Raw genomic sequence first — 14,428 nt, forward strand, 5'->3', positions numbered from 1 at the left:
TATCGGCCAGCGTAAATATTGCACCCTAAGATACGACGACATAGGAGACTTACGCCGCTCGTATCTTAGCCCAATTTAAGCGTATCTGGTTTCCAGAATACGCTTAAATTTGCGATGGCGCAGATTCAGAGTTATGTCGGCGTATCTACTGATACGCCGGCGTAACTCTCTCTGAATCTAGCCCTATCTTTTTATGCTACAATGTCTCCTAATATTTTCTGTAGTGTTAATTAACAACAGCGGTGCCTTCTAAAATGATGAACAGGCTTGTTAGTGGTCATTTTATGACCCGCCCCCTCTAACCTCCATACTGGCCAATCAGGCAGGCTATTACATTTGAGAGCCAATATGACTATAGGAGGGGCTGTTTTAGAGTACAGCCATCAACACTGTGGTCAAATTTTGCATAATTAGGGCCCTGGGCTTGTGGGACTCCTGGGGTCATTGAAAATCAACACCTGGGAGGTACCTGCTATGCAATCCTGGGGGCAGGTTTATCATCTTAGAAGAAGCTGCAGGTACACGTGGAAGTTAACCTTCGGAACGTTCATGAAATACCATTGATGCATACAGAATATTGTTTTAAAAGTAATAATTGATAGTTGATACACTCCAACTGAACGCCAAATCCAGGTTTTCAGCAATAGTACCTGCTCTGTAAGCTGATAGGTGGGAACAGGGAGGCACTCAGGTGGTCTTACAGGACTGAGAGCTTAGAAGGCTCAGCAAAAGACTTTTAGACCTCATGCACAATGGATGTTTTTGGACGTTTTTACAGCAGCTGTTTTTGGCTGTTTTCTACAGTCATTAAACTCTCCATCATGTTATCCTATGTGTCCGTGCACACATAGGGCCATATTCTCAGAAGAGTTACGACGGTGTATCTCAGGAAACACCGTCGTATCTCTGTTTCTGAATACTGACAAAAAACACAAACTCCTGCGCACAAGTGGGATCCTTGATAATCAGTCAGATGTCTACATACAGTTCTCCTTAAATGTCCAAAAAACCGTAGTGACAGAGGCCTTGCTGCCCTTCATGGATGGGGGAATCCTGATAGAAGACAAAAAGGGAGAAAGAAAGGCGCACCAGCCTCGTGTACTACCGTTTGGCAAATTTTAATGGAATAATAAAATAATGAAAACTACTCACAAACAAGGAATGATAAAAGGCTTGTCAAACGATAATTGTAATTGAAATACCCCTCAAACCACACTCCAGACTGTAAGGGGGGGTGGCGAGGCGAGTTGCTGCTGGCTGACGCGTTTCGAGGTGACAGAGACCTCTTCCTCAGAGCCCAGCAGTCGTTGTTAGTATCTCTGTTTCTGAGCCCGGGTAACTATGCGTCTGATTCTTAGAATCATTTTCGCATAGATACGGCCAAGATCCGCCGGCCGCTAGGTGGCGTTTACGTTCAGGTCTCATTTGACTATGCAAATGAGCCCGATACGCCGATTCCTGAACGAATTTGCGTTGCGTACTCGTCGCTTACGTCGTTTTCGTAAGCGTAAGGTTACCCCTGCTATATGAGGGGTAACCTTACGTCAGTCCGCCGTATGCCATGTTAAGTATGGCGTCGGGTCCACGTCGTCTTTTTCCGTCGGTTACGTCGTTTTCCTAAGTCATTCTTGAATACGACTTTACGTCAATGACGCACACGTCGGCGTCATTGACGTTTTCCGTCGTGAACTGGAGCATGCGCACTGGGCTATTTTTCAGCCCGGCGCATGCGCAGTTCAATCGTCGCGGGGGCGCGCTTGAGGGCACTTGCTCCAGTAAGTTGCGGCGGCGTAGTGTAAATAGCTTACGCGACGCCGCCGCAAGATCTACGAGAATCTGGCCCATAGGCTGTTATCAGCAGTTTTGGGTAGTGGCTTTTTTGAGCAGTAAAAAAACTAAAACTAGTGGGTTCTGAGAGACGTTTTTCAGCTGTAAAAACATTTGAACGCTGATAAACGTAGATAAAAGCTCAAAAATGCTGCTCAGCAGCGTTTTTGATCCATTGAAAAAAAAAAAAAAACGCTAATAAACTACAAGAATACTACAAATAAATTGCAAAAACTTTGAAAAACATTAAACTTGGTGCAAAGCTACTGAGATTTTAGAACGTTATTTTAACGTCTAGTGTGCATGAAGCCTTAAAGGGGTTGTAAAGGTAAACATTTTTTCCCTAAATAGCTTCCTTTACCTTAGTGCAGTCCTCCTTCACTTACCTCATCCTTCCATTTTGCTTTTAAATGTCCTTATTTCTTCTGAGAAATCCTCACTTCCTGTTCTTCTGTCTGTAACTCCACACAGTAATGCAAGGCTTTCTCCCTGGTGTGGAGAAAGCCTCTTGAGGGGGGAGGGGGCGAGCAGAAGTGTCAGGACACTCTCTACGTTGCAGATAGAGAAAGGAGCTGTGCGTTAGTGGGCGTCCTGACACTCCTGCTCGCCCCCTCAAGAGGCTTTCTCCACACCAGGGAGAAAGCATTGCATTACTGTGTGTAGAACAGGAAGTGAGGATTTCTCAGAAGAAATAAGGACATTTAAAAGCAAAATGGAAGGATGAGGTAAGTGAAGGAGGACTGCACTAAGGTAAAGGAAGCTATTTAGAGAATTATTTTTTTTACCTTTACAACCCCTTTAAGCTTGGGTGCCAACACTACAAGCTAAGCCCTAGTACAGACTACTCTTTTAGTTCCTATACTACACCGTTGTTGGTAAGATCTAAATGCAACTGTACAGTCATACTGTAACGTATGTGGTCAGCTTTAGCAATGGGTGCTTGCACAGAGTTTCACATGTGTTTTTCTTCTATAGGTTCTGTGCGTGGGAAACGCCCTTGTGGTTAAAAGACACAGAGGCCGACCGAGGGCTCAGAGAATGATCGATCGAAGATTCCGAAGGGTCAGGCCTCGCACACACGACCGAGGAACTCGTCGTAAATTAAACATCATTTTCTCTCGACGAGTTCCTTGTTAGGCTTGACGAGAATCTTGTCAAGCTTTCCTTGCATACACACTGGGCTGGATTCAAGAAGCAATTGCGCCTGTGTAACCATAGGTTACACAACGCAATTACTTACTTGCCCCGGCGTAACGAATGCTCCTGATTCAGGAACCTCGTTACGCCGACTGCAGCCTAAGAAATGCGCGGCATAAGGCTCTTATGCCCGCATATCTTAGGCTGCATTCTTGCGATGGCCGCTAGGTGCCGTTCCCGTTGTGCTGAGCGTATAGTATGCAAATTGCATACTAACGCCGATTCACAACGTTGCGCGAGCCCTGCGTACGCAATTTACGTCGTTTCCGTACGGCGGTTTTTGCGTAAGGCTGCCCCTGCTTCTAGCAGGGGCAGCCAATGTTACATATACCCGTCGTTCCCGCGTCGCCAAATTTGAATTTTACGTAGTTTGCGTAAGTGATTCGTGAATGGCGCTGGACGCCATTCACATTCACTTTGAAGCAAATGACGTCCTTGCAAATGACGTCGGGAAAGTTTCCCGACGGAGCATGCGCTCTACGATCGGCGCGGGAACGCGCCTAATTTAAATGATTCCCGCCCCCTACGGGATCATTTAAGGTGCGCGCGCTTGCGCCGGGCATTTTGCGCGCGCTTGCACCGGGCATTTTGCCGGCGCGCCCACGCAATTTACGGAGCTACTGCTCCGTGAACCAAGGGCAGCGCAGCAAATTTGCGGGGGCGCAGGACAAAAACGTTGCCCTGCGCCTCCGTAAATAATGCGCAATTCTACCTGAATCCAGCCCACTGTCAAGACAAAATCTCGTCGTTCTGAAACACGGTGACGTACAACACGTACGACGGCACTAGGGGAAGTTCCATTCCACTGGCGCCACCCTTGGGGCTGCTTTTACTAATCTCATGTTACTGCGTGTAAAGTAAAAGTTTGGTAAGAGACGATTCGCGCTTTTCAGTCTGTTTCAGCGTGACGAATGTGCCATCTCCATTACAAACGCTACTTTTATCGAAGGTGCGCTCCCATCTCATACTTTATTCTGAGCATGCGCGGGTTTCTTAGCATACACACGAACGTGTTTCTCGTCGTAAACAAGCCCGACGAGGAACACGACGAGGAAATTTAAACTTCCGACGAGGAAAAAGAGAACTTGTTCTCTTTATTTCTCGTCGAGTTCCACGACAGTTTTCTCGACGAAAAACATACACACGACCGTTTTCCTTGGCAAAAAAGCTCTGCCAGCATTTTTCTTGATGGATTCTGTCGAGGAAAACGGTCGTGTGTACGAGGCCTCACTCTCCTTTCTCTATTTAGCAGTGGTGGTCTGATCACGTGTGTTACACTGGAAACATTTCCTTTATACACAATACAGCTGCTGATGTGGATTAATGCTTGGCGTTGGAAAACAAATGCTTGGCGTTGCCCTTTAAGTAAAATGGGAAGAAAGGAGCCGAGGCTTCATTTTACACATTAACAGAAATTCGTTAGACGGCACGTATCTGACTGAGCAAATCTCAGCTGACACATGCATTATTCAGAGAGTCCTTAATTAACCTGCATGGAAATGCTGCTGCTGCTGTACCCCCCCCACTGTACATGGTGGGAAGTCATCTCTGCTGTACAATTAGCTGGGAACTCACAAGCTCACGATAACATAAGAAGACAGTTTAAATAGTACTGAGGTGCCAATGTGTTAATTGCAACCAATCACAATGCAACAGCTTACAATAAAACCTATGAAAAATGATTATTGACGACTACTGTTGAAGCAGCCTATAAGGTGGGTGCGGGGTACCAGCTCAGATTGAGAAAGCCGTCTTGTGTTATAGCAGGGGTGTCCAAACTTTTTTCAAAGAGGGCCAGATATGATGAAGTGAACATGCGTAAGGGCCGACCATTTTTGCCTGACATTCTTTGAACCATTAAAATTCGGCCCAAGTGTGTTTCTCTGAGCACTAATACACTATCCAACAAGAATTCTCTTGCCTTTGTGGCTGTGTGTGGTGAAGAGATGAGCTTGGGCGTGTTATTTGTACCTATCTATATATCTCTAGATAGATATATATCTATCTAGATATATCTTTTGTGGCCCCAGTGAATCCCGAGCGCCGCTTAACACTAAGGATGAGCTCGGGAGTGTTATTCTATGTATACCTTATTTATCGGCGTATAACACGCACCTTCACTTTAAGAGGAAAGTTTCAGGAAAAAAATAAAAATAAAAATTTTAAATAAAGAACTGTGAAGCAAAAAAAGGGTCAGTGCCCATTGCCATGAATGCAGCCTCCCCATTGCCATGAATGCAGCCTCCCCATTGCCATGAATGCAGCCTCCCCATTGCCATGAATGCAGCCAGATCCATGCCCATTTGCAGCCTCGGAGGGGACAGGGAGGGTGCGGGACGAGCGCTAACAGATTACATGCAGGAGAATATCCTGTTTTCTCGGCGGCCTCCAAGTCCTGCCTTCTATGATAGACAGAACAGTCATCCAATGGCAGCCCAGGAGACAGAACTTCCTAGTACAGATGCCGCTGAGTAAGCGCTTGCTATGTCCCCTCCCCAACCCCTCTGAGGTAGCGCCAATAAATACAGTATATATCTTTAGTAGCCCAGGGGCCACAAAAGATATATATATCCAAATTACCAGGGGGGCCACATTAAACCAGAACAAGTGCCGCATTCGGGCCCGCAGGCCGGACTTTGGACATGCCTGTGTTATAGTGTCAGCTGCTTCTGTGAATGTGGCTATTTAGGTGATGTGCTCCACACAAAATGACCTTGTACAAAATGGATATCCTTTTGGTTTTCGATATTGTAGAAGACCCTAGAATAGCTCTTCTACACCTCTGTACCCCAAGCCTCACTAATCACGTGCTACATTTTATTTTTTATAGCAGCTAAACAGAATATAATCAGAAGTTGGAAGAAACCTATAATGGCCTTGCAAGAAATTAAAACATGTATGAATGTGCTGCTTGTTATTGAGAAAAGTTCCAGTACCCGCAATGACATTCAACTAAATTTACTCAACATCTAGGAACCCTAGCTTATGCTTCCTTCCTCCATAAATGTATCTAGCCTCAGTCGCCTATACAGTGGAAACTAGGGGCCAGATTCTCATACATTCGCGCTGCTCCTGGGCAGCGGAATATATGAGATCTACGTTACACCGCCGCAGGTCTACAGGTTTACATCCTGATTCTCAGAACACTTACCTGTAAACTTGCGGCGGTGTAGCGTTAGATTGCTCGTCGCAAGCCCGCCCAATTCAAATGGGGCGGGCACCATTTAAATTAGGCGCGCTCCCGCGCCGAGCGTACTGCGCATGCTCCGTCGGGTAAATTACCCGACGTGCATTGCGCTAAATGACGTCGCCCCGACGTCATTTGCCTAGATGTATACGTAAATGGCGTCCAGCGCCATTCACGGACATCTTACGCAAACGACGTAATTTATATTGAATTCGACGCGGGAACGACGGCCATCGTTAACATTGGTTGCGCCTGCTAATTAGCAGGGGCAACCTTACGCGTCGGGTACGCTACGCAAACGACGTTAATTCGCTGCGTCGACCTCGCGTATGTTCGGGAATCGCCGTACTTACCTCATTTGCATAGACGACGGGGAAAAGCGACGATGCGACACCTAGCGGCGGGAAAAAAAAATACATTTAAGATCTGACAGCGTAACAGCCTTACGCATGTCAGATCTAATGGGTACCTATGCGCAACTGATTCTGAGAATCAGTCGCATAGATACCCGGGGCCAGATGAGGTGTTACGACGGCGCTAATGGTGTTGCGCCCTCGTAACGCCTTTGAGAATCTGGCCCTAGGACTACAAGCATAATCCATTCCAGGAGAATGCTCGTAATCCAAAGTACTCGCATAGCAAAGCGAGTTTCCCCATTGAAGTCAATGGATATGAAAATAATATGTTCTGCATTGACTTCAATGGCATGCAATACCGCATGCGGCCAGAGGGGGGGGGGTTTGCCAGAGAGCCTCGGAAATGGTCAGAAAGGCCCAAGGATAGTTCAGCCGTGCTTGGCAAACCTCAGAAAGACTCTGTTCCCGAGCCTTTCTGAGGTTTGCCGAGGTCAGCTGAGCTGTCCTTGGGCCTTTTCGTACAATTCTGAATTGCGCCGGTAGGCGCCGTTCGGCTCCGGCGCCCCCCCCCCCACCTACTGCATACCGCTTTGGCCTGAATGCTGCTTGTTTTGAGAGACAACACTCGCAAACCAAGTGTTAACCACAAGGATGTTTCCCACGCACAGAACCTATGGAAGAAAATCCACTGTACAGTAAAACCTTGGATTGCAAGCATAATTTGTTTCCGAAAACATGCTTGGAATCCAAAGCACTTGTATATCAAAGCAAATTTCTCTATAAGAAGTAATGGAAACTCAGATGATTCGTTACACAACCATTTATTCATAGGTCCTTCAGTTTATAGTCCATATAAAAAGATTATAGCAATGTGATCAGTTGTGTAATCATAATATGTCCATCCACAAATGGAAGCCTCCACTAGGGGATTAGAAGCAAAAACCATCCAGAGTATAAAAGAGAACAGAGGCGCCTCTAAGTGTAGCAATATGGTTACATTTAATGAAGGTACAACATTTAGCAACTCACATGGTTGATGATTAAAACAGGCACATCTAAGTATGCAGGCATCCGGGGTAAAGCTGTCCACATAGACCATCCCCGCACTGCCGGCTCTCACCGATGTCAGTCTGTAATCATGACTGGGAAGACTATCCTGCAGTGGAACGATCTAAAAGCGAGGCTTGAACCGCTCATGGAGCGCAGCGTGGACCGGATGAGGTTGATGGCGGTGTGAGGGATGGTCTATGTCAGGGATCCTCAAACTACGGCCCTCCAGCTGTTGTAGAACTACACATCCCATGAGGCATTGTAACACACTGGCACTCACAGACATGACTAGGCATGATGGGAATTGTAGTTCCTGAACAACTGGAGGGCCGTAGTTTGAAGACCCATGGTCTATGTGGACAGCTTTACCCCGGATGCCTGCATACTTAGACGTGTCTCTTTTAATCATCAACCATGTGAGTTTCTAAATGTTGTATCTTCATTAAATGTAACCATATTGCTACACTTAGGCCGGGTACTCACGACCAAACATGTATGGTGAAAGCGGTCCGTCGGACCGTTTTCACCATACATGTCTGCCAGAGGGCTTCTGTACGATGGTTGTACACACCATCGTACAGAAGTCCGCGCGTAAACAATACGCGGGGCGTGTCCGCGGTGTCGCCGCGTCGATGACGCGGTGTCGCCGCGACAATGACGCGGCGACGTGGGCGGCCCGCCTTTAAAATGCTTCCACGCATGCGTCGAAGTCATTCGACACATGCGAGGGACGGCGGGCGCCTGGACATGTACGGTAGGTCTGTACTGACGACCGTACATGTCCGAGCGGGCAGAATTCCAGCGGACTGTTTTAAAACAAGTCCAGGAATATTTGTCTGCTGGGAAAAGGCCCGGCGGGCAAATGTTTGCTGGAATTCGGCCCGCTCGCGCCCACACACGACCAAACATGTCTGCTGAAACTGGCCTGCGGGCCAGTTTCAGCAGACATGTTTGCTCGTGAGTATGGGGCCTTAGAGGTGACATGACGCTACTCTTATATCAAGACATAGCTTGCATATCAAGTCAAAATTTGTGAAAAAATTTAGCATGTCTTGCAAAATGCTCTCAAACCAAGTTACTCTCAAACCAAGGTTTTACTGTAGTTGTTTTGGGCATCTTAGGGGCTGCCATCTCTTTTTCCTCTTTCCTACTATTCATCCCTATAATTATCTTGCTCTGCCTCTCCATACCCTCTTGCTTCCCCTTTCCCCAGTACCACCTACTGTCTACATTTGGAGATGCATACAGGTAAGGGAATGTGGTTCACCTCTCGGGTGTACTGAAGGTTATACATTTAGGTAGATTCACAAAGAGTTAGGCAGGCTTATCTACAGATAAGCCGACCTAACTCTGAATCTAAGCCAGCCTATGTTTAAGTGTATTCTCAAACAGAGATACACTTAAACATACCTAAGATAGGCTGGCTTGCGCAATTCAATCTTAGGTTGCAATGTTTCTTTTGGCCGCTAGATGGCGCTGCCATTGCGGCCGGCCTAGATTATGTAAATGAGGGGATACGCCCATTCCCGACGATTTACGAGCGTACGCCGGGCCTACACCGTCGAGTTACGTCGTTTCCGTACGCGATAGGCCGCCTAAAGTTATTCCACCTATGAGGTGGAATAACAATATTAAGTATGGCCGCCGTTCCCGCCGTGAGGTTCGAATTTTTTACGTTGTTTGCGCAAGTCATCCGCGAATCGGGATTTACGTCGTTTACGTACGCGTCAAAATCAATAGGTCCGTACGGCCTACTTAGCCGCAATGCGCACTGGGAAATGTAGTCGCCCGGCGCATGCACAGTGTAAAAAACGTCAAAAAACGTGAGGTCAAGCCTCATTTCAATAATACACACCCCCCTCCCAGTCATTTGAATTAGGCGCGCTTACGCCCGCTCGTTTTAGGCTACGCCGCCGAAAATTTGAAGGTAAGTGGTTTGAGAATCACTTCTAACTTAAATAATTTTCGGCGGTGTAGCCTAAAAATAGTAGGCTACGCCGTCCTAATTTTAGGCGCCCGTACGTGAATCTACCCAATTGTTTTTAACTATGGATGGCTCATAGCTGCAGCTTGTCTCGGCTGTGAGCACTTTCCCAAGATAAGCGATGGCAAGAGGGATGGCAAGAGGGATGGCAAGAGGGATGCAGAGGTTGACACATCCCCACTCCCTCAGCATTCTTCTTGCCATTGCTTGTCCTGGGGAAGTCTTTACAGTCGTGTCAAGCTGAAAATATAATCATCCGTCTCCTTCAAAGCTGTTGTCGAATTAGTTATTGCAGAAATGGATGGGGGCAGGTCGGACCTCAAAACTAGAGTCAGAAAGCATTTAGAAATATGGGAAAAAAGTACTTCATGTACTTTGTCTGATAGGGGACATAACTGTGAAAAAATATAATAGCAGATCTTCTTTAATAATAATGTGTCTGTGCCGATACCGGTGATTTAACTGTCCTGTCTGATAGCTCATACGACACTGAGCACAATATAGGACGCTCTTACTTCATCCTAAGGGCTGAGATCTTCTTTCTGATTGAAGCTTTCTTAGTTAAAGCAAAACACCTACCAAAACATTTTCTGTTTGGGATAGAGTAGAGAAGAAGTTGTAGGGCAGCGCATCCACTAAGAGGAGTGAAAAGGTTTCATTTACCTCAACCTTTCATTGGGTGGATCTAAAGACATGCTGGTAGGTTTATCAGATCCGGTCTGAAAATAAATAAATTGTCCCTAGTATGTGTATGTAAGCGCGTCGAGATCCTTCAGGGGGAAAATGACAGCGCTATATCAAGATGCAACTCAACTCAACTCTCAACTCAATCTTGACACTGTTATCCATCACAAATATACATCTGTTATTCCTTACCTGCAGTGAATAACGATGGGTCCAGCGTGGGCAGGATTGAGCGATTTTACTTTCTTAAGGAATTTTAGCATGCCGATGGGCGTGAAAGGTACTCCAAAGTCAGGCCAACTGGTAAAATGCAACTGTGTCACCAGTCTGGGGGCCTTGCAGCCATCGTGGACCTGTATTGTAAAGTGAGTGGCAAAGATTAGATTCAATAAAGTGATGCTTGATCTACACACAAGGGAATTTGGAACAAAATCACCTAAACAAAATGTGTCTTTATCCTCCTTTATACTTTACATGCATAAAATCTTGAGCTGTTGAGATGTTCTATGGGTAACAGGGCTGTTGCTAGATCCTGGCATCCAGGACATGTGCCCCAAGATCTTCTACCAAGCGCCCCAAGATCTTCTACCAAGCGCCCCAAGATCTTCTACCAAGCGCCCCAAGATCTTCTACCAAGCGCCCCAAGATCTTCTACCAAGCGCCCCAAGATCTTCTACCAAGCGCCCCAAGATCTTCTACCAAGCGCTCCAAGATCTTCTACCAAGCGCTCCAAGATCTTCTACCAAGTGCCCCAAGATCTTCTACCAAGTGCCCCAAGATCTTCTACCAAGTGCCCCAAGATCTTCTACCAAGTGCCCCAAGATCTTCTACCAAGTGCCCCAAGGTCTTCTACCAAGTGCCCCAAGATCTTCTACCAAGTGCCCCAGGTCTTCTACCAAGTACCTTGGCTCTTCTACTGAGTATTCCAGTTCTTCTACTACATGCCTACAGGTCTGCCCCTTGGTACCACAGATCACCTTTGCAGTAATGGTTGTTCAATCTTTCTAGATCTTTATTCCTGCCATTTATATGTATAATGTACCTCTTTTACACATCCTAGTAACATCATTTTACTTCCACAAATTTTGGGAATTTTTTCGGGAGATAATTTCTTGAATTAGAAAATCTGCCATTTGCTAATAGTTATTGGGTTTCTATGTTTAACACTACTGCACACTGTGAGAAAAGGGCCAGAGCATTAAAGGCTCGGTATTAAGGGAGAGCAGTGGAAAAAGGCAGAGTCCAAAGACAGGGAATGTAGTAGAAGAGAAAAAAAAGGTGGGGGGAGATGAAATAGGCGACAAGCTCTAAGTGGCTGGAGGTGTCCTTTGGGACACCCCTCATTACCAATAGGTCCTTTGCTCATGAGTTTTCTCAGCATTTGTTTCACATGCTATATATCATAATGGCTAATGAGGTCAATCAGGGATCCAAAATACATTTTAGTAAGAAAAAAAAAGTGTCATGACTTACAGGCTGTATGCAGAACTTTCGTATCGTGTAGTCCACCAGGACAATAACATCCTCCACAGAGACTCTGATGTTACCGTAAATCCAACAGCCTTGGTCAGGCCAGTACGGGTAACATTTGTCCTGGAAGAAAGATGAAAGATACAAGTAAAATCATTCTGGATTTAAGAAAATGTTTCAAAATTTTAGAAATGCACATTGGGATTGATTTACTAAAACAGGAAAGTGCAAAATCTGGTGCAGCTGTCCATGGTAACCAATCCGCGTTGACAAAGAAAACCGGAAGCCGATTGGTTTCTATGCAGAGCTGCACCAGATAGCGGACGCGTTTCGCACTGAGCTAGTGCTTAATCATGGCTAGCCATGATTAAGCACTAGCTCAGTGCGAAACGCGTCGGCTATCTACCTGTTCCTTTGTTGCACCTGTGAAGTGATGTACTTGCTGTGCTTTTTTGAATAAAAGACAACCGTTTGGTCATTGGAGTGCGGCCATCCATCCTCTTTCTTCGTATCTTATGCATGGTCAGTGCATTGCCAGCACCCACGGTATCCTGAGTCAGTCCATCTCTACATAGTGACCCACCTGGAGCGGTGATCCCTTCTGTAACCCCTTTAACTGCTTGCCGACCTGCCGCCGCAGTTATACGGCGGCAGGTCGGCTCCCCTGCGCGAGCCCGTAGCTAGAGGTTGGCTCTCGCGCAGGCCGCTAGGGGCGCAAGACTCCCGTGCGCGTGCCCGGCGGGCGCGCTCGCCGCCGGGCTCACGCGATCATTCGTTACAGAGCGGGGACCGGGAGCTGTGTGTGTAAACACACAACTCCCGGTCCTGTCAGGGAGAGAAATGCTGATCTTCTGTTCATACAATGTATGAACAGAAGATCAGTCATTTCCCCTAGTGAGGCCCCCCCCCCCCACAGTTAGAACACACCCAGGGAACATACTTAACCCCTTCCCCGCCCCCTAGTGTTAACCCCTTCACTGCCAGTGGCATTTTTATAGTAATCCAATGCATTTTTATAGCACTGATCGCTATAAAAATGCCAAGGGTCCCAAAAATGTGTCAAAAGTGTCCGCCATAATGTCGCAGTACCGAAAAAAAAAAAAACGCTGATCGCCGCCATTACTAGTAAAAAAATATATATTAATAAAAAATGCCATAAAACTATCCCCTATTTTGTAAACGCTATAACTTTTGCGCAAACCAATCAATAAACACTTATTGCGATTTTTTTTACAAAAAATATGTAGAAGAATACGTATCGGCCTAAACTGAGGAAAAAAATAGTTTTAATATATATTTTTGGGGGATATTTATTATAGCAAAAAGAAAAAAATATTCATTTTTTTCAAAATTGTCGCTCTATTTTTGTTTATAGCGCAAAAACAAAAAAACGCAGAGATGATCAAATACCACCAAAAGAAAGCTCTATTTGCGGGGAAAAAGGGACGCTAATTTTGTTTGGGAGCCACGTCGCACGACCGCGCAATTGTCAGTTAAAGCGACGCAGTGCCGAATCGCAAAAAGTGGCCCGGTCATTGACCAGCAATATGGTCCGGGGGTTAAGTGGTTAAGGCACCATGTAGTAATACCTGTCAGCATTTATCCCCATGGAACGGACCGCAGTAATGTCCCCCCAACCTTCAAGCTCTCTCCATCTGGGTGTTCATAAATTAGAACAGACTTGCACACAGATGGTTCCACAATAATCATCCCACTAGATGAGAGGCTGTTCCGCTCATGCACATATACCCATCTTTATTATGTTATCTTTGTGCACGATGCTTGTTAGATTTAAATCAAATCATCACCTTTATTTAGTAAAACTTGAGGCGTATGCGTTGAGAATTGCATCATTATTTTTTTATGGTTACCCTATACTGCTTTGTAAAATCGGATTCACACCATATGTCCGCCCATGGGTGGGAGGAGTCTGGCTTTGGGGTCACATGGGACTCTGCCAGACCACTTTATAAGAACCAGTTGTATGTATTCCAAATACAGCTCTGAAGAAGAGGGGGAATCCCCTTGAAACGCGTAACATTTTTGGACTTTTATCACATATTTGGGACTTGGTGCAGCAGACCATGTCATTGTTTGAGAGTTTACATATTTTATATACATACACATATATATATATATATATATATATATATATATATATGTATAGGTAGATTTAGTAAGAGGTAGGCCGGCGTATCAGTAGATAAGCCGACCTAACTCAGAATCTACGCCGACTTATGTTTAAGCGTATGCTCAAACAGAGATAAACATAATGCGCCCTCCTATCTTAGGTTGCAATTTTTCGGATGGCCGCTAGGTGGCGCTTCCATTGCGGTCGGCGTAGAATACGCCGATTCACGAACGTACGCCCGGCCGCCGCAGTAGATTTACGCCGTTTCCGTAAGGCATTAGCAGGCCTAAAGTTATTTCACCTATTAGATGGAATAACAATGTTAAAGTATGGCCGCCGTTCCCGCCGCGAGATTCAAATTTTTTTTACGTTGTTTGCGCAAGTCGTCCGCGAATCGGGATTTACGTAGTTTACTTCCACGGCGAAATCAATAGGCCCGAGCGGCGTACTTAGCCGCAATGCACACTGGGAAATGTAGGCGCCCGGCGCATGTGCAGTAAAAAAAAAACCGTCAAAAACGTGAGGTCAAGCCTCATTACCAT

At 45.9% G+C, this 14,428-nt stretch overlaps 1 protein-coding gene across 1 annotated transcript in view; it reads right to left on the bottom strand.

Moving 5' to 3' along the window:
* Positions 1-14,428, bottom strand: part of PTPRE (protein tyrosine phosphatase receptor type E) — a 327,572-nt gene that overhangs the window by 67,370 nt on the left and 245,774 nt on the right. Inside the window, exons 10-11 of the mRNA XM_040361419.1 lie at positions 11,759-11,878; positions 10,478-10,638 (exon numbers count right to left, since the gene is read on the bottom strand). Coding sequence (XP_040217353.1) covers positions 10,478-10,638; positions 11,759-11,878 — 281 coding nt within the window. The remainder of the gene's footprint in view (positions 1-10,477; positions 10,639-11,758; positions 11,879-14,428) is intronic.

Source organism: Rana temporaria, chromosome 8, assembly GCF_905171775.1.
Source record: "Rana temporaria chromosome 8, aRanTem1.1, whole genome shotgun sequence".
Taxonomy (NCBI): domain Eukaryota; kingdom Metazoa; phylum Chordata; class Amphibia; order Anura; family Ranidae; genus Rana; species Rana temporaria.